At 51.2% G+C, this 20329-nt stretch overlaps 1 protein-coding gene and 1 long non-coding RNA gene across 3 annotated transcripts in view; one reads left to right on the forward strand and one right to left on the reverse strand.

The window, feature by feature from the left end:
- Nucleotides 1–18352, reverse strand: part of PFKP (phosphofructokinase, platelet) — a 52786-nt gene extending 34434 nt beyond the window's left edge. Inside the window, exons 1-2 of the mRNA XM_018057336.1 lie at nucleotides 18156–18352; nucleotides 8555–8628 (exon numbers count right to left, since the gene is read on the reverse strand). Coding sequence (XP_017912825.1) covers nucleotides 8555–8628; nucleotides 18156–18270 — 189 coding nt within the window. The 5' untranslated portion in view covers nucleotides 18271–18352. The remainder of the gene's footprint in view (nucleotides 1–8554; nucleotides 8629–18155) is intronic.
- LOC108637394 lies at nucleotides 15599–20068 on the forward strand. Of its 2 annotated transcripts, none has more exons than XR_001919018.1 (2): nucleotides 15599–16971; nucleotides 19615–20068. It is a non-coding gene; the product is annotated as an uncharacterized LOC108637394 (long non-coding RNA). The 2 variants fall into 2 exon arrangements; XR_001919017.1 differs by lacking the exon at nucleotides 15599–16971 and adding an exon at nucleotides 18552–18669.

The following is a 20329-nucleotide window of genomic DNA, read 5'->3' on the forward strand; positions in this document are numbered from 1 at the left end:
ACCAGGCCCTCTCCCCTTCTGAGGGACTCCAGGGAGCTTGTTTCCACAGAATATTAAAAACAGAGGACAGACAGGCAGCTAGCAGACGGTGGATAGATCACAGATGGCAGGTGATGGGCGAGCTAGGTAGGAGGTAATTGATAGGTGCATAGATGGGAGAGGTCAGTAAAAGGCTATGGTTTGGTTTTTCCAGTAGTCATGTACAGATGTTAGAGCTGGACCACAAAGAAGGGTGAGCACTGAAGAACTGATGCTTTGTAACTGTGGTGCTGGAGAAGACTCTTGAGAGTCCCTTGGACTGCAAGGAGATCTAACCAGTCAATCCTAAAGGAAATCAGTCCTGAACATTCACTGGAAGGACAGATGCTAAAGCTGAAGCTCCAGCACTTTGGTGGTATGCTGCTGAAAACTGCTCTTTTGGGAGTTGATGATTTCTGAGAATTTAAATATGGATTTAATTTAAAAAAAATAAAGCCCTGCAAATCCTTCTGCTCCTAGATTAAGAACATGGAAAACTGTTCTACAGACCATAACACTTATTCTGAGACTCTCCAGAAAGAGTTTGGTTATTTTGTGCAGCCTAGATACACACAATAAAGAAAGTGACTAAGGAATAGGGGATGAGCTTGCCAGTGTTGCTCTCCAAACCTCTCATTGCGCCCATGGGCTGGGCCATAGGAAGTGACTCACCCTGTTAACTGCAAACTTGTTAGGCCCGTGGAACATCTGAAGAAGAACTACCTACTGCGGTTTTAAATTGTCTTTTGCTAACATGGAAGATGTTCCTGAGACAGGAAGACTAGTTTTATACAGATGTTACTATAATTTATCAGTTCTGATGAGCTTTTTCAAGTCTCCTTACAACGTTGAATACTTATTCCAGTGTAGCCAGAGCCCAAAATATTTTCTAAAATTCTCTTTTGGAATCCTCCTTTCTGAGCCAGTTCTATGACTCACACAAGAAAAACAAACTGTAAAAGCTTTGAAGCTCGCTTAGTTTTGGACCAAAAGTAATACCATCTCATTGGTCCTGGTCATAAGATGACCCAGGAGACCCTCCGCTATCTGATCCAGCCCAACACCAATCACGCCTGAGGCTCTGAAGCCACCTTAACTCACTATCAGATCAGTTTGAACAAAACAGGCACAGTCTCCCAGCTGGTTATGGAGGAGATGGTGCCACATGGGTATTTTTCAGCATCTGTTAAATCTGTTCTAATAGTGTAAGAGCTGGTCACCTGGGTGGTTTTCTCTTAAAAGAAATCTCACGAGTGCTGTTTAAAGACCCAGAGTAAAATTCCGATCTTGGGCTATGACAAAGTTGGCTTTTAAAAAAATTATTTTTGGGTCATGGCTATATGCGTGCCAGATTTTGGTTCTCTGACCAGGGCTTGAACCTGTGCCCCCTGCAACAGAAGAGCAGAGTCCTAACCGCTGGACTGCTAGGGAAGTCCCTAAAAATGTATTTTTAATTTATCTTATTTTCTGGGAGGTATAATTTCTTTTTGGTGTGGGGATGGTATCACTTGTGTTTGCATAAGCCCAGACTCAAATTTTAGATATTCACTATCTAGAGTCCTTTGTGTATCAATTGCACCTTAATAAAACTTTAAAAAGAGAAAAGATATTTGCAACAATTATACAAATTGAAGACAAAGATGAAAGTGAAGGAAAGTTACTGGGATTTTAACTCTACCTGGTGGCAACTTGGCCTTCATTTTTCTGACTACTCTTAAAAGAGAAGATGTTTAATAGTCCCTTCTACTGGTAGTCCACTGAATTAGCTGGCATCTTTACAGAAGATGTGAGACCAATTCTGCACTGAAGCCAGGTAAGATGCTCTGCTCCGTTCAGGCTAGGCTGTTTCTTTTCTAAAAGAAAAGTGTCACATGGGTCCTCATGTCTTCCCAACTTGGCAGTGCTTTTCCTAAATCCTAGATTCTTTGGGGAGCAGCACGGTTTGAATGGCAAGCCTTTCAAGGACCAGAGGAAACAACTGCTAAAAGCTTACCGAGCTTCAAAGTATCTCCTAGATACTGTAACCACCTACATTCAGAGGCTTCTCCAGGGGTCCCGAGCAAACACCCACATTTGTTTCCCACAGAATGAAGATTTCCCAAGTCAATTCATCGTTAATAAAGCTTCTCGTGTATAGCATTTGAGAGCCAGCACACAGGTTCGCTCTGAACTGCTCAAGGGCCAGCAAGTCCGTGGTGCTGGACCAGCTGTGGGTGCCGAAGAGGCGGGCGGGGACAGCTCTCCATGCGGACGGCTTTAGAGATGCAGGAACGATGGTTCCAATCATCCACAGGAGAGTCAGTGCGGAACCTGAGACCACACACTCCCCACACCCAGGCCCAGGGCCTGAGAGGCCCCACCAGGTTCTAAAGGCACGGATACTCCAGTCCAGAGGACCAGCCGTAACCCCTGCTCGCTGACTTCATGGCTTCAGGGAAAACGCCCTTGGCTTTGTCCTCGGTGAGATGTGGTCGACTCCAAAATTCTCAGCAGCTTGGAACAGTCACGGCACAGCCCTGAACTTTGTGCTTTTGAAACCTGATAACAAACCAACGTGATTTATTGAGCCCTCTGGCGTTATTAGATTTCTAAGCCAAAGCTCATAATACACAGTTCCTGGTAAACCAAAAGTCATAGCAGGATAAAGCCAGCCCTCTTATCTCTGTGACTTACGTGCTTAATTAGTGATATCAGTGGGTGGGGCAGAGGCAGGGGGAGACACGATCATTTTTGCAACTTGAGCACTAAAATGAGAGCTAGCCCTCGGCGGTCCGAGGCCGCGGGAGTGATGCCGACAGCGTGAGGGTCAAGCCAGGTCACACACGAAGGATTCTGCTTGAGCCCAGCGGGGAGGAGCCTGTGGTTACGGAGGTGCCCCTCGTGGCTCAGATGGTGAAGAATCTGCCTGCTGATGCAGGACACTCAAGTTCGATCCCTGGGTTGGGAGGGTCCCCTGGAGGAGGGCATGGCTACCCACTCCAGTATTCTTACCTGGAGAATCCCATGGTCAGAGGAGCCTGGTGGTCTACAGTCCATGGGGTCACAAAGAGTCGGACACGACCGAGCGACTAACCCTTTCATGCTCAGGGCTGTGAGGGGTCACTACTCCAGGTGGGCACAAGTCAGCCTCCTACCAAAAAGGTGGGTTTCCTGCTGCGTCCCCCAGGTCACCAGCCTGCTGTGAATTAAATTAAGGAGCTGGACTGACCTGGCACGGGGCACGTTGGCCAAAGGGCCAGGCAGTACTGCCTCCCTCTCAGCCACCCGGAGAAGCTTCTGCGTACCTCCCAGCACCACTGTGGCTGTTTTTAGTTAGTGGTTAAGAAGTTCTGTCTTTAAGGAAGTTAAAATGCAGAAAGCAGAAGTGTAAAAACTTCAAGAGAGGAGACAATGGGACTCTGGTCACCTCCTTGGCCTTCAGGGAACTGTTGAGGGGGCAGGCAGAGGCAGTGACCACGGGTAAGAGAAAAGGACAGGCGTGTCCCCAAAGCTGACCTTCTAACCTGCTCTCTGTGTGAGTGGCGGCGTCACCATCCACCGTGCCCACATGCCCCGGGGCCACAGGACACCATCACAGCCACCTGCGTCCCCCTCCCTCCAGCTTCGAATCCCCTTCGGGGTGAGCCCCCCGCTACAGAGCACAGCCTGGGCTTCTGGGCAGGTCGGCCCGCTCTGTCCCCCCGGGAAAGTGAGCTTTGTTGCTGTTTGGTCACAACGTGACAATTCTCACTTGAAAAACTGTGAAAGTGGACAGTTTCTCACATCCAAGAAGAAAATAGAGTGTCCAGGGGAGGCGAGGAAGGGAGACAGGGCTCCTCTAAAGCTTGTTCATGCTCCTACAATATCCGGCCGGGAAGCTCAGGCCCCAGGTGAGTGCAGTTCAGACTCCAAGCTGGTCTGAGGGGCCCCGAGCTCTGGTGAGAAAGTCATTCACTGGACCTCCTCTGACAGCTGGCGAGACGAGAACATTAACTCCTGGTCTTGCTCCAATGTCACTGTTCTTTTCTAGTTCAAACTCCTGACTCAGCTAATACACTTAGAATGTATTGTCTGTAATAATAAGATCAGCCTCTTAAAGTGAAGCTCCACTTTCAGCTTGTCTTCAATATGTGGAGGATGATGGGTGAACCCTGATATTCACAAATACTGGGCTTGAGCAGGGCAAGCTGCTAAGAGATCCTTTAAAGAGGAAGACTCTTGCGTTAGTCATAGTTAAAGAGCTATAACCAGAATGGTGATTTTTTTTAATCTTCGGTAAAATGTCAGTCCCTCAGTCCTGTCTGACTCCTTGTGACCTTGTGGATTATAGCCCTCCAGGCTCCTCTGTCCATCTCTTCTGGGACACTTCAGGCAAGAAAACATGAGGGGACAGGCATTCCCTTCTTCAGGGGATCTTCCCAACCCGATCGAACACAGGTCTCCTGAATTGTAGGCTGATTCTTTACCATCTGAGCCACCAGGAAATCTTTGGGAAAAGTGAAAGTCACTCAGTCCTGTCTGACTCTCTGTGACACCATGGACTATACAGTCCATGGAATTCTCCAGGCCAGAATACTGCAGTGGGTTCCCTTCTCCACGGGATATTCCCAACCCAGGGATCACACCTAGGTCTCTCGCATTGTAGGTGGATTCTTTACCAGCTGAGCCACAAGGGAAGCCCAAGAATACTGTAGTGGGTAGCCTATCCCTTCTCCAGCAGCTCTTCCTGACCCAGGAAATGAACCACGGTCTCCTGCATTGCAGGCAAATTCTTTATCACCTGAGCTATCAGGGAAGCCACCTTCAAGAAAACGAGCATCTCATTTTGAGCTCATATATTAAATGAAAAACAACTAGGCCATTTCCACAGCCAAAACCAGAGCAGCAGGCAACATATGGACTCTCCCTGCTCCACTTCTTATCCACCTAGACCTGGGACGGTCCACCCTGAGCACCTCACTACCTCCAAGAAGCTGAAGGCACCTGTATGTTTCTAAGGAAAAGTCCTATCTTAAGAAGGAAAAAACACAAACAAATCTACAGCAGGCTAGGTGGAGAGAATGAGTTAATCCACACCCCGCCCCATCCCTCCCAGAAGGCGCCCAAGGGCTGGCATGCACCACACGTAGACACGTTCCAGACTTACAGCAAGCTCGGCGGCAGCTAGACAGAACGCGTCCGTGCCAGACCCTCAGCAGAAATACCAGTGTTTCCTGGTCAATATGCTTCCCACATGCTTTCTGCCCAAGGAAAAGCCAAAGCACCCTCATTTCAATAATTGATGTGGACCTGTTTAACTGTTTTGATGTTGGCAACCGCCAAAGTTCTAGCTAAACTTAGAAATTCAACTAGGGATGGAAAAATATGTTGGATAAGTTACCAAATGATGCTTTAAAAAAACAAACTCATTCTCTAAACTTGAGCCCCACTGGGTACAGGGCGGTGGTCCCCAACCAGGGGACTACTGCTGACTTCTGGAGACATTTCTGGCTGTCACTGCTGTGGACTAGGGGTGGTCCTAGCTTCTGGGGGGCTAAGGCAGGGATGCTCTAACCACCATACACAGCCCAGCCATGCTCCCCACGCCTGGATCCTGCAGGTGCCAAGAGTGCTACAGCCAGGAAGGAAGCCATGTCTATCGGGACATGACCCAGACGGTGGATGTCCACAGTCCTGAGACGGTTCACAGGGAGGTGAGTCCCCCGAGCCCCCGATTCTGCATTTGGCCACAACCAGCAGAGTCAGCGGCACCTGGAACATGATGACCCCTGCCTGGTTTGTGCAGAAAGTCCTTCCAAGTGCAGAAGGTGATGGGCAAGGAAACAGGCCCAGAAGGTGAGCATGTGGATCTCCCATCACTTGGCTACGGACGTGGGCCCTCAACCGCTCCCCCTAGCCTGTAGGTCAAAGATGTGTGGGTCTTAGAAGCTGGGGTTTTCAGCAGCAGCACAAATATCCTGGTCACCTGGTGCCGTCGGCAGCATGAAGAGGCCTCACCTGCATCCTGGGACAGTCATGCTAGGTGGCAGGCACTGTCATAGGCAGCCCCATCAAGGACTGCTGTCCAAATGAACTCAGGCAAACTTGAGAGATTTTTGGATTCAGAATTACAGGTGCAGGGTCCTCACACCTGCAGTGAGAGATGACTGGATTCAGGGGAATGGTACTGATACCATTTGTGCCCAGGCCCTGGATCAAGGCCAACTGAGTACTCTGGTCTCAAGTGGGCCCTGAGGGGAGGCTGACCCCAAGGACTCCCTTCCAAGGAGTGGAAAGAACAGGCCCTGTTCACCAGGATAGCTCTCCTTTTCTATTTCCTTCCAGAATGTAAGGCCCTCAAGTCCTGGTCATTCGTAGCGCCGACCCTGAAAGGCAGCACTCAGCTGGACACTGAGATGCCCATAAAGTGATAATTACGAGAATCAGAGTCATCAGTGCAGCTCTGCCCAGGGCTCTCTCTGACTTCTTCCTGACCGAGGAACTGCAGAACGCCCTGCTCCTATGAAGGGAGTCTGTTCAGACTCAGGAGGCCTTACGGCCCTCCCAAGGGAGGGCAGGATGCTGAGCTCCCAGGGGCCCACCACGCCCTTGCGCCCCCTCATCCCCACCCCGAGAGGTCAGGAAGAGCTCAGCCCAAGGGCATCAGCAGGAGGACCCCGTTACCCGTGAGGAGCATGACTTCTGGGTGCTGAGACTCCTCCAGAGAGACCCTACACGTTCTGTGAAGGAAGCCCGGGTGTGTGGAGCCCCGGGCCATCTGATGTGCCTCAATTCCTTCATTAAGCAACGTGCAGTCTGGTCGGTGTACGTCTGGATACACCAAAATATCCCCTGAATACAGACCCAGCCACAAGACATGGTGCCAATTAGAAACAAACACACAACGAAAACCCTCAGCCTGAGAGGGGCGACTTCAAGTTGACCAGTTAGTGTGCGTTCCAGCATCCACACCGGCCCTCAGCATCAAGCTCTGCGGACGCGGGATGCTGAGCAGCATCCCTGGCTCACGAGATGCCCCTCAACCTAGGAGGACCCAAAACCATCTCCAAGGAAACAAAGCCTGGGGGTGAGACACGCCCCCACCACTGCTTTGCTGTGCATGCCAGCTCCTGCCCCAGCCCCGCCAGTGACTGAGAAGTGACACAGAGGAAGTGTGCCGCCCACAACCCCTCGGGTTCTTCAGTGAAGTAACTCAGCTGACTTCCCTCACCTACCGGCAAGGCAGTCCTAAAGATCCCAGGAGGGACGGAACTGCACTCCCCACCACCCCCACCAAGGGAGGAAGCAAGCAGGGCAGCTGGCCAGGCAATCAAAGGCTTCCTGGGGAACATGCTGGAAACTGGAAGCTGGAGGACTGTTCACCTCCAGTGAGTCTGAAACAACATTATTACACGTAACAGAAAAGCCAGATCTGAGGGGGCTCCGCCTCCAGGACACGTTTAACCATGGTGTTCACGTATCAGGAACTCCTATCAGCCCAGGCTGCGGGGCCCACAACTCAAGTTCTAAGGCACACAACCCCACCTCAAAGTGAAATAAAACAAAAGGGCAGTGGGTGTGAGCGGGAACAAAGGAACACTGGCAGGACCCATAAGAGAACCATCCCTTTTAACTTGGCCGGATGCTGTATCTTGGGATCACAACAATGATGCAAAGTATAGAGCGGCTTCAAAGATTAATCTAGGGCTTGCTGTGTCAGGAGAGCTGAAAAATGGGTGGTGATCTACATATATTTCAGTGCCACGAGAACACGAGGTAAATGATGAGACATCAGGTTGATGGAATTTTATAGACATAGAAAACTGTTACAACGTAGTGGCAGATAAAACGTATGGTACACAAAATATATTTGCTATGACGTTAATAACGTGAATGCTTCCTTCCAGTCTTTACCATACATGATACTAGGAGGGATCAGAATAAAATGCTAACAGTGATTCGGGAAGAATTCAGCAGTCTTAAAAAACCATTCTCTAATTTCCATTTTTAGAAGTCAAAAACTAATGATAAGCTACTTTTTCTAATAGTTGCTGGAACAAACCATGTGGTCGAAGCTACAGGGGCGCCTTCCCAACAAACACAACTTACTTCTAAGCTGCCAGGACCTCAAAAGCGGGATAATCAACCATCCCTGCTGTTTGCTTTCAGAAGCTCCATTTTGAAGTTAAGGCATAAACGGACACTAGGGAGGTAGCCTGGGTTTTACATTTATGATGAAAAGATCAAAGAGGAGGCTTTCTCCCATTTACCTTAATGTCTATTCACATTCAGGCTGCATTTTCAGTGAATGTATCTATAGGGATGGGAACTACAATACGACCAGCTTGAGATCTTTATTCTACTAAGTTGATGTCAAAATGGCATTTGGAGCCCTGCTCTCTAAGACAAATCTCACAGACGTGCATCTAGACCAGGGGGTGTGACCCCAACATCCCCAGGAGGCTCTCCTGGTACCTGGTACCTGCTACCATGTGTGCCCGTCACCCCTTGCCTGTGGTCGGCAGCCCCGGGCAGGCATGAGGCCCGCAGAGAAAGCGGGAAGAGATGTGACACTGACCTCATAGATGAAGTACACCTTGGCGCCCACGTATATCCCCATGCGCACGACGGCCCGGACAGCAGCATTCATGCCTGCAGACGAAGGCAGACAGTCATTACTGATGAGGCCCTAGTTAACTAACTGTGACGGTGGGAAAACCATGCACCCCCTCGGAAGGCTCCTCTTGTGAACAACAGTCCCGACGTGAACCCCCAGGACTAGTGCAGGGAGCCGGGGACAGGAGTACAGAGACCAATGTGTCGCAGGCTGGACCGCAGGGAGCATCACAAGGGAGCCGGGATGTTTGTTTTAAATTTCGCTGCAAACACACTGAGGACATGGGCGACCTCAGTCTGGTGTGAATCTGCAGGTGATTCCATCCAATTGCAGAACAACAGAGAGGAGAGATGCTTTTTTATAGGTAATCAAAGAAAACAGGACTGAAGAGGCCCATTGGTCTGGGGAGGAGAACACTATCATCCGCTGCCAGTGTTAAAGAGTAAAATTTTAATCAGTGGCTTTAAACACAAAACAAATCACACAATCCTATTAAAACAAAGCTCAAGTTAAACAAACATACTATAAGTAATACCTAACCAAGATAAAATCTAGGCCATTTTCCATATTTCCCCAGAGCCTGAAAGGAAATTAAAAGTACAAAGTATCCTTGTATAAAACTGCTACATCCCATTTGGATGCCATCATCAACTCAACGGACATGAGTTTGAGCAAACTACGGGAGATAGTGAAGGACAGGGAAGCCTGGTGTGCTGCAATCCATGAGGTCACCAAGAGTCAGACATGACTTAGCAACTGAACAACAAAACCACATTCTGCTTTCCACTGAAGCCCCATTTCTGGGCAGCCATCTGTGAAATGGACCATAATCTAGACCTCCGTGAACAGGTCAGGATTTCATGTCTCTCACCCCAGGTGATGAGTGAAGCCATCAGGAGGACAGTGAGAAGGGAGGACCATTCCTCTCTGAAAGGAAGGAGCCTTGAGTCTCAGAAAACTCATAGCCTCTGGGCCCCCAAAGGTTTCAATCTGAATCCTTCATAAATTTAAATTTCAGGGTCAAACATCAGGACTAAAGGTGTTGGAGAAGGTGGACGATAAAGTAAGCGGTGCTATAGCTAAACAAAGCAACAAACGAAGGCAGCCGTGGTCCCAGGAACACACTCCACAGACAAGGAGACTAAGTGTGTATATATTTGGAGGGTACACTGGCTCAGAAGACGATTACAAATTTTCAAATTTCTTTGAACCAGGTCTGGAAATGTGGAATAAGACTGCTGCCTCTGAAAGGTGACCATTTTGAAGGTTACTAGGTTCATGGAGCTGAAAAAGCTGGAACTAAATCCACGTTAAACAAATAAATGCATGTTAAATAAATAAATGCACGCTAAATGTGGCTGCCCCACTGCTCCCAGCTGGGCACTCACACTCGCCCATCTCACCACAGCCTCGGGCCTTGACCCCATGGACAAGCGCGCCTCCTTGTGCCCTCCCCACAGACCCTGTGATTCCAGAACTTCATTCTGTGGCCTTGGAATCGAGAGCCTGACCGCCAAACGCTGGGGCCCCGGCAGCCCTTCACTGGGACGCCAGCACGAATGACACTGACTCCTGCCCAACGTCTAACTGCCGTGGCCTCTGAAGACCTCCTGAGGCTGGTGGCGGGTTTTCTAAAGGCAGCCATAAAGAGGACATGGGAGATTTTAAAACATGCAAGTGGGAAAGACAGGGCAGGAGAAGTGGCGAGTGGGAGACTGTCAGAGGTGACCCTGGGGACCCCCAAGTGAAATAAAAACAAGCTGGGGTGACCCCTGCCCGAGAGGCCTGACCACCTTCATGCTAACGGCCTGAGTTCCTCCCGCCTGGAGGAGCTGACCCGGATTCACCTGGGAACCCGACCTGTCCCCTCAGCCTGCAGCAGGCCCCGTGAGGCAGGGTCTGGGAGGGTCTTGAGCACCCATTTCTAGCAAGCTCCTGGGAGAGGAAGCCCTGGCATCTAAGAGGCTCAGTGCCCAGCTCCCAGGGCTTTTATTCGAGGGCAGTTAATCTGCTGCAAGGCAGGCTTTTCCCAGCAGCCCCCGTGGCCCCTTCTGACTGGGCCCTGAGCGGAGCCATCCTGCTTAGAGCTCAGTGATGACCAGGGCTGAGTGCTCTGCACACCTGGGCGGGTGCGCCCTCAGAGCCCTGGGGACCTGGTCCTCCTGGGAGCCCAGGGAGTCAGCCCGAGTGAATATATTGATAGCGGAGGGAACAAGGCAAAGCTGGGGTGTAAGCCCTACTCTCCCCCTTATTGTAACTTAAAACCCATTGTACTAATAACTGCCTCTAGAAGGAAGGAAACTTAGAGGAAAAAACGCCCACTGGGCCCAGTTTCTTGTGTAAATGTTTGTGGAAAGGCCAGCTGTCCACTTGAACTTGGGGCCCACAGGGCAGAGCTGCTGCCTGGCACTGGGCCCCCACAGGTGGGTGCCTTCCAGAAAGTGTCCAGAGGACAGAAGCAGAGGGCAACAGGAAAGGCCAATTTCCACTGGCCATCTCTGTGACACATGAGTGGGGTCCAGGCTGGGTTTGCTGTCTGAGGCCTCCTGGGTGAGCAGCCCCAGGTTCCAGGGCACTCCAACAGCTGTTTTTAGTAAACCTTCAGACACAGTCAGTTTCCTTCCTTTTCCTTTTGGTTTTGTTTTGGCAGCCAGGCCCCATAATTCAAACAACCTCCATAACTGTTTCCATGGGAACCATCATCCTGCTACCAAGAAAGTGCCTTAGTCTTTGGAGAGTAACCTCTTCATCCCTTGCAAAAATTAGAACCCTCGTCCTCAGGGAATGACTGGACTTGTTACAGAAACCAAAAATAAACCTTGACAAACCCAGGGAGCAGCTAAGAGGGAAATGTGAGCAAATTAGGTGTGATAGAAAGAAGGGATTGTTAGACTGTCTTCCTGCTGTGACAGGTCCTCAAGTAGCTTCTTACTAAAAGCATGGTGTATATAAGACAGTCATTAAGATAACTTCTTCCTTCTGACTGGGGAGGCCAGCAACCTCTAAGGGAGGCTTCTAAGATTCTGTTCTGATAAAATTTAAACTTCGAGCAATTTGTAAGAAATGAGGATTGTGTTGCTTCTAATAAAATAATTGGAGCTGTTTTATTTCCCCATGGTCTGAAAAGCCTAATAAATAAACATCCTTGCTCAGCCCTTTTGGTCCATGTTGAGCCATTTCCCCTGCATATTTCAGGGCCTACAACCACTCCCTGACTAACTTCAACATTTAAATTCTCTTTTGAAAAATAAGATCCAGTGCTTAATCTTACTGGCTTCTCCCTGATACCATGCGGTTTTCACCTTTGTACCAAAGGGAGGACGTCAGCACAGATCGGAAAACAAACCAGTTTATCTTGCTCTTGCTACTGCTGCTGCTGCTGAAGTCACTTCAGTCATGTCTGACTCTGTGTGACCCCATAGACGGCAGCCCACCAGGCTCCCCCGTCCCTGGGATTCTCCAGGCAAGAACACTGGAGTGGGTTGCCATTTCCTTCTCCAATGCATGAAAGTGAAAAGTGAAAGTGAAGTCGCTCAGTCGTATCTGACTCTTAGTGACCCCATGGACTGCAGCCTACCAGGCTCCTCCGTCCATGGGGTTTTCCAGGCAACAGTACTGGAGTGGGGTGCCATTGCCTTCTCCACTTGCTACTGCAGCCCTCTACAAAGCTCCCCTGTTTTAGTAAATCAGGTGTGGGAAGGACAAACAGTCCACAGGAGAAAGTGTCCCTGTGACCAATTACCAGCCTCGCCTTCTCAGCACCCTGCCATGTCCAGTCATCGAGCCCTGTGTCAGACACCAGTGATACAAATCCCTGAGGGGTGTCGACTGTCTGTCCATCCAGGACACATGGATGGGTGTCTTCTCTCTGCCGGCACTGCTGGGCAATCCACTGACACGATGGTGGACCTGCTAGCCTAGTGGGCTTCCCCCATGGCTCAGCAGTAAGAATCTGCCTACAATGCAGGAGCGGCAGGAGACACCGGTTCAATCCCTGGGTCAGGAAGATCCCCTGGAGGAGAGCATGGCAACCCACTCCAGTACTTGACTGGAGAATCCCATGGACAAAGGAGCCTGGCGGGCTACAGTCCACGGAGTCACAAAGAGTCAGACACGACTGAAGTGACTTAGGACACATGTGGTAGCCTAGTGGTTAGGATCCCAGGCTTTCACTGTGCAGGACCTGGGGTCAATCCCAGGTTGAACTAAGATCCTGCAACCCACATGGCAAGGTACCAAAAAAAAAAAAAAAGTGCATTTGATTACTGAAGGCTTAATTCATCAAAATGACTTCATGAGAAAAGACAGACAGACTAGTCACCTCCATCTTGCAGAAGGAAGCAGTCCATTCTGAGGTTCGAGGAGGGAGATTCAACAAACATCTGGGTACCTGCCAGGTGCCCCCAGTACTGCCCTGGGCACCAGAAACACCCTGGTGAATGGACACACGTCCTGGGCCACCACTTCCCACTGTAGCCACTTGGCCCAGCCAGCTCATCTCAGAGCTCACTTGCTCGTGTGTGAAACATATGAGTTACTGCATGGAAGCACTGGTGGCTACTGCTAAGCAAATGATCACTAAATGTTAGTTACTCTCTCTTTTTTTTAAATTTTATTGGAGTATAGTTGATTTATACTGTTTTGTTTCAGGTGCACAGCAAAGTGATTCAGTTACACATATACATATCTCCACTCCTTTTCAGACTCTCTTTCTTTACAGATTATTACAGAATATTGAGTAAAGTTCCCTGAGCTATAGAGCAGGTTCTTGTTGGTCATCTATTTTATATATAGTAGTGTGTGCATCAGAGAAGGTGATGGCACCCCACTCCCGTACTCTTGCCTGGAAAATCCCATGGATGGAGGAGCCTGGTAGCCTGCAGTCCATGGGGTCGCGAAGAGTCGGACACAACTTCACTTTCACTTTTCATTTTCATGCATTGGAGAAGGAAATGGCAACCCACTCCAGTGTTCTTGCCTGGGGAATCCCAGGGACGGGGGAGCCTGGTGGGCTGCCGTCTATGTGGTCGCACAGAGTCGGACACAACTGAAGCGACGCAGCAGCAGCAGCAGCAGCAGTGTGTGTATGTTAATCCCAAACTCCTAATTTATTACCCGCCCCCCTCGTTTCCCCTTTGGGCACCATAAATTTGTTTTTGAAATCTGTGGGTCTGTTTCTGTTTTGTAAATAAGTTCATTTCTGTATTTTTTTTAAAAATTAGATTCCACACGAGTAATATTGTTTATTTGTCTTTCTCTGTCTGACTTGTTCGGTCACAAAGCCGTGCTTAGTATGATAATCTCCAGGTCCATCTGTTGCGCTGCAAATGGCATTATTTTGTTCTTTTTTTTTTTTTATGGCTAACCCTTCCTGTTAGTATGAAGGCTTATACAGACTCCATCTACATGTTGTTGTTGTTCAGTCGCTAAGTCCTTTCCAACTCTTTTCCACCCCATGGACTGCAGCACGCAGGCTTCCCTGTCCTTCAGTATCTCAGTTTGCTCACACTCATGTCCACTGAGTCGGTGATGTCATCCAACCATCTCATCTTGCCGCTCTCTTCTCCTGCCTTCAATTTTTCCCAGCATCAGGGTCTTTTCCAGTGAGTCAGCTCTTTGCATCAGGTGGCCAAAGTATTGGAGCCTCAGCTTCAGCATCAGTCCTTCCAATAAATATTCAGGGTTGATTTCCATCAGCTTTCTGTAAACACTGGCTTACTTTGCTATAGGTCAAAAAGGACTCAGTCTTCCTGTTCAGTCTACCCTGTAGGTCCATTTCTCTGCATTTTCATCTATACCGGGCCCTCCAGAAGCCCTCAATTTGAGTCTAAGGCAAGGAGTCATTTTCGGCATATGACAGTCTTGCTTCGGCAGTGGGTACCTTGTTAGGGTAAGTCTGTGCACTGACCTGAAACTTATTGTAGGTTAAAGTGAAAATCAGCTGAAATTTGCAGACATTCCTTGTGACAATAAAAGCAATCCAAAGAATGAAAATAATAATAATTAGCCTTAGAAATAGTCTTCCTCTGTGGCCAGGGCTGGGGGAGTCAGGAATATAGCTGGAGGATTTTCGTTTTGTTCAACAATCATATAATATAAATTCCATTGGAAATAAGCGCTTCATCACTTTAGTCTCAGTTGTGACGTCAATTTAGCCACCCTGATGCTCTCATTGGACAAACGGATTTTATGTTCTACTTGCAAAGCTGCTTAAAAATCATGTGTATCATCTATGTAATATCCTTCTCTTTTGACTGGTAAGCAGGGCAGTTAGTCTCATGTTTAAGTATCTATCTGAAATTTTAGGTTATTTCCTTTAGATGACTACAGTTTACTTCTTCATTAATTTCATCAGGAAATCATTAAAACATTTTATACCAATTAAGTAGTTTATATATTTTTAGTAAGAGAAATTTCACACAGTGATCCTGTCTTCCAATGTACTTTGTTAAAGCACAGTCTTAAACTCCATTTGAGTCTTTTAAAATTTTTAACTTCTTTTGTTTCTAATCTGAGGGAAATTTTTAAAAAAATACTTCTTTCTAATTTGAGGGAAAATATTTTTACTTGTGGCAAATTAATTACTTCTTCATAATCTGCAAAATAGAAAGAAAAATGCCACTTGCCTTACTAATGAAAAGTCTGGTGTTATGAAAAAAAAAATCACCTGTATAATTTTGAGCAAACTAGGCTTCTGAGTATTAATTAGATGTTACAGTCTTAAGAGCAGGGCTTACTGGAAAACATTTGGGATTGAGACTGAACTTGGTTTAAATCCTTCCAAGGGCCACCTAAGAGCCTGTAACCTTAAAAAGGTTACTTCTCTCCCTACCTCCAAAACCAAGACGGTAATCAGGCCTGGAGATGAAAACCACAAAGCTCCTAGGACATGAACTGTGCCCAGGAACCAGCAGCTATAGCCTTCTCCACATGAAATTTTATCTTTGTTTCACATCTTAGTAGAAAACTATCCTGAAATTAAGACTTGTGGTTATTCTCCTTGGTATTTAGCTTCGAGCAAACCTCTCTTATCTTAGGGAAAATCAAGCATGGATATCATACAGAGTCAAGACAAAATGGCAGAGCACAGGGGATAACATCATCTCTAGGAATCACCTCCTCAAGGAGCTTAAGTCCGCTACCTCGGAGACCAGCCCCGTGGTGCACATAGCGAGGAGAGCTTTCTCAGAAAGAAATGCATGCCCCTGTTCACTCAGGTCCCAGATAGGATCGAACAGGAGGTGGCACTTGGCATGAAGTCCAAGAAGAAACAGACAACAGTCTCAGCTCTGCCCCAGGGAAGATGCCTAAACGTCAGGCCACCGGGGGCTCTCCAGCAGAGACCACCCAGAGGAGCCAGCTCAGGGCATCAGGACAACTCCCATCAACCTGACCATACACCGACCAAGCTGTCTGACCTTGTCATATAATTCTGATTCTCAAAGTATGCTTTTCCACTGAGAAGAGGTGTGGATTTACTGACTTCTATTATTCATAACTGCTCACAAGTGACAGAGATAAGTGGCAGGTATGTAGCCGAGAAAATGCTGATTCTGTCTATTGCGTCATCACCTCAATTGCCTTTACACCAGCTACCAGGTAGCTGAGCAAATTTATGGAAAAGGATTCAAGTGAATGACCTACGTTTTTTTTTGAACAGACACAGCACCGTAATTCTAAATGACTTTGCAACTCTGACCTTGAAAGCTGGAGGATTAAGAGACCAGTTCCTTTTTCTGTGCCAGCATTTTATTCTTTTTCCAAGCCCATGGTAAGAGTCACTCAGGATGCTTCCTAACTTGGGTAGCCCACGTCTCGGGAAGAAGGTGCTTTTTGAAGCGTATTTACCCGGAAGCCCCTCTTAGCCCAGCAGCGACTCGGCTGGGACCCAATCCAGCACAGCAGGTAAGTAACGTGGGCTATGTCAGGCTATGTTATCAGTTTCACTCTGCCATTTCCCCGCCCCCAGTCTTTGCTATATCACGTTTTCTCTCTTCACTGGGGCCACTTTACTAGAATACCAAATTAGACCAGCCTGCTCGGGCTCAGCCGGCTTGTGGGACGGGGGCGGTGACAGATGCGGCGCGCACCACCTTCAACAGGACAGGGAGGGGCTCTCCAGGGAGCCGGGGTCCCCTGGCCTCCTGCCGGCTGTGCGTGGGGTGTCCGGGTCGGGGGCGCGGGGCGCACGGGCGGCGACGGGCCCGGCATCACGTACGCGCGCGGGGCAGGCGGGGCTGCGGCCACAGCTCCCCACCTGCAGCGCCCCCCTCCCGGCCCGCCCCTCTCAAGGGCGAAGAGGTCACCAGCAGCGTGGGCGGAGGCTAGGGCGCCGGCCAGCCACTTAAGCATCCCTGCACCGCGCGTGGTGAGATGAGGTGAGAACGAGGCATCGGGGCCTTTCAGCTCATCTAGACAGTAGGAAGGGGGTAAAAGAAACGCCAGAAGCTGGCACGGGAGGCGTCTCTGGCCTGCGGTCCTCCAGGTTCCGAGCGCATCGGCAGCACCCCGCTCCTTTCTAGCGGTTGGCTTGCCCCACCCGGGAATCTACGAGGATCAGGAATCCCCGGGCCCCCACGTGCGCCCGGCGCTAGGGGCGCGGTCGTGTCATCTCTGCTTCGGTTGTCCGCGGGCCCCAACCTTGGGGCCCCATTTCCTCCGAGACCAGCTTCCAGGCTCGCGGGTGGAGGGCGGCGCCCGAGACCGCTCTCCCGGCGCTGGCAACACCCCGGAGTCCCCGCTTCCTGGTCCTTCCCATCCAAGGGAGGCTGGCGGGGAGGGCCTAGTGACCCGCTTCGGTTTTCGGTTTGGTGACGAGCCGGAAGGAGACAGGAGATGAGAGCGGCGGAAAACCGTTTTTAAAATCTCCCAGCGGAAACGCGAGGCGGTGCCGGTTGGCCCGGCTACCCGGGCAGGGATCCCGTGCGTTCGCCGCCGCGCGCCGCGGGACAGCAGCGGGGACCCCGCCCGCGCCGCGCGGGGGTAGTGGGGCTGCAGACGCGTCGCGGGGACGCAGCGGTCTTCCTCGCGACCCCAGGTGTGGGGAGTCTGGGATGTAGCCAGGGCGGCCGCACCGGCATCAGAAGTGGCCGCGCTGTAGCCAAGCCTTGGAGGAGAGTCCGGCTTCATCCCGCCTCGCGGAAGCGGAGGGACCTCCGAAAGGAGTCCAGGCGACCCTGTCGCCACTCGTAATTTAGGAAATAAACGTGGAGGTGGAAAACTGACCTTCCGGGTAAGGGACCCCCGCACTCTCCACGCGGGTCGCGCAGTGACTCCTTCCGAGGCCGCACTGGCTCCGGCCCTGGGAAAGCACCTCCGAGGTTCCCGGGCGCCGGGCTTCTCCCCATCGTCACTTACTCCTGGTACCCCTCTCCTCCTTGCTCCTCTCGGGCCCCCCATCCCTTCTCCCTGACACCTCATCCTTTCTCTGGCGTCCCTTCTCCCCGGCACCCCCATCCTTTCTCCCCGGCACCCCCATCCTTTCTCCCCGGCACCCCCACCTCCCTTCTCACTGGTCCCCTCCCTGAGCCTCCAGCCCGGGACCGGGGACCCGGTGGCGCACCTTGGGCATCCCCGCCGCTGGTCAGCACGCCGATGGCCTTGCCGGCCCCGGAGAGTTGCTCCAGGAACTTTCGGAAGGAGCCCTTGGGGGTCTGAGGGCTGTCGTGGCCGTCCATCGTGAACAGGCCGGAGACCGCGCTCTGGAGCGCGCTCAGTAGGCACTGCGCCCCGCCCGCGCCGCCGCCACGGGAACCGCCGGCCACGCCCGCGCGGCGCGCGCCAATGGGCGGCCTGGGGCGGGCGCGGGGACGCGGGGGCGGTGGCGCGGGCGGGGCTGCGGGCGCCTGATTGAGGGGAGCTCCGGGGGCAGGGGAGCCTGGTCGGCAGGAAGGACCACTCCAGGGCGAGCCACATGGTTGGGGGGTGCGGTGTGCATCGCAGATGGGAGGAGTTTTACGAGCCGGAAGCGCCTCGGAGGGAGGGGACAGCCCGCAGGTGGGAGGGGACAGCCCACAGGTGGGCGGAGCATCCCTGTTAGGCCGCAGGGAGAGCACCGCCGGAGTGTTGGCCACGAGGTGGGCGGACTGAGAGGGGGAGTCCCGGCGACGGGAGGGTGCGGGGGGCAAAGAGGAACTATAGGTGGGCGGGGTCACCGTGGTCGCGGGAACGCGGCAGGTGGGCTAGAGCATCCCGCAGGGGAAGCCCAGGAGGCCAGGTGGGGGTGCGGGGCGCCGCACGTGGGGCACCGGGTCACTGGCGGTTGTGGGGCCCGAACCGTCGCCGAGGCGCGCGCCGGTTCCCACAGGGTTCCTGCCAGGGTGGCTCTCGGGGCCCGGGCTCCCCAGCCTTTCCTCCGGCCTCCGGATCGTCGAGTCGGTGGGCGTCGCCTGCTGGCGAGGAAGAAGCGCGGGCTCCGTCCCCACAGTGGCTCTGGCGGCAAGACGAGGAGGCGGACTGGGGTCGTGGAGGACGCGCGGGGACTCTGGCCACCGCTGGCGCCGGGCTGGGCGCTGGAAGGGAAGGGACGGGGGAAGGGCAGGAAGGTCCTGGCGAGGCGATAAGACCCAAGCCGCGGTGTCCGGGGTCGCCGGCCGGATGTTCGCTGCCCCGCCGGGCACTCCCGGACGGATGCGCTAGTGTCTGGTCCGCTGGGTGATGGATGAACAGGGAGCTTGGTCCCCGTCGGTTCCTGCCGCGGGTGCAGACGGATGCGCAGTCTTTCGGAGCGCACAGCGCTGAGCTTGGGGTATGATCACCCCCAGAAAAGAGTTTCATAAGCGGCCGCATCATCAGTCCCTTGTGGGGACCGCACGGTATCCCCTTAGTACTTGCGCAGCAGATGTGCGTTGGGTGGACACAGGGAAAAGAGGTTAAGTCAAGGCCGTCCCGTCCACCCGGAGCAGCCTGACAGTGGTTTACTCCTGGCTGCCCTGGACAGAGCGGTGTGTGCGCTATGCACTTCTATCTGGTGCTTGCCTTATCCTCCTGTTCTCGCTCTGAGCATCACAGTTTTTTTGCAGAAAAGATACAAATACCTGCCATGAACAAGGCCAGACTTCTGATCTCTATCCTGGACCAGAAGTGATGGAGCAACTTCTAAACCCCCCGTGGTCATTGGAATCACCTGGCCTGGTTTTTCCCGCTCCACCAGAACCGCAGAAGCCCAGTTTCTGGGAATGCTGCTTGAAAAGATGTATTTTCAACAAGTCACAGCACATTCTGATGACTGCAGAGTCTGAGGGCACCTGCTCCGCAGAGTGAAACTGAGCAGCGATACTGAGAAGATATTGGGCATCGGGAGGCTGCCCTTAACTGTCCTGGCCCGGGAGCCAGGTTCATGTTTCTCCAGCCAAAGGTTTTCCCTCTCCAGGATTTGTGCTCCAGAATCATCCACCCCTTTCTGGAGCATTCTGCACTTTGAATTTTAGCCCCAAAGTCTTTATATTCTTATAAAATTGACATTTTTGTAATTTAGAGGATTGGCCATTTGTCATTGAGTTGTCTGTAATGTATTGAGTTGGCCAAACAGTTTGTAAGATGGTATGGAAAAACCTGAATGAACTTTTTGGCCAACCCAGTAAAAAATAATAGATGCAAACTAAGAGTCCAATCAATGGGTTAAGTACATTTTAATGCAGATATACACATGGCCTTCTATTGCTGGTATGATTATGAAGACAAATCCATTTACATGGAAGTGTATTTAGGATATGTTAATAAATGAAGAAGGAGATC

This window comes from Capra hircus, chromosome 13 (genome assembly GCF_001704415.2).
Source record: "Capra hircus breed San Clemente chromosome 13, ASM170441v1, whole genome shotgun sequence".
NCBI lineage: Eukaryota > Metazoa > Chordata > Mammalia > Artiodactyla > Bovidae > Capra > Capra hircus.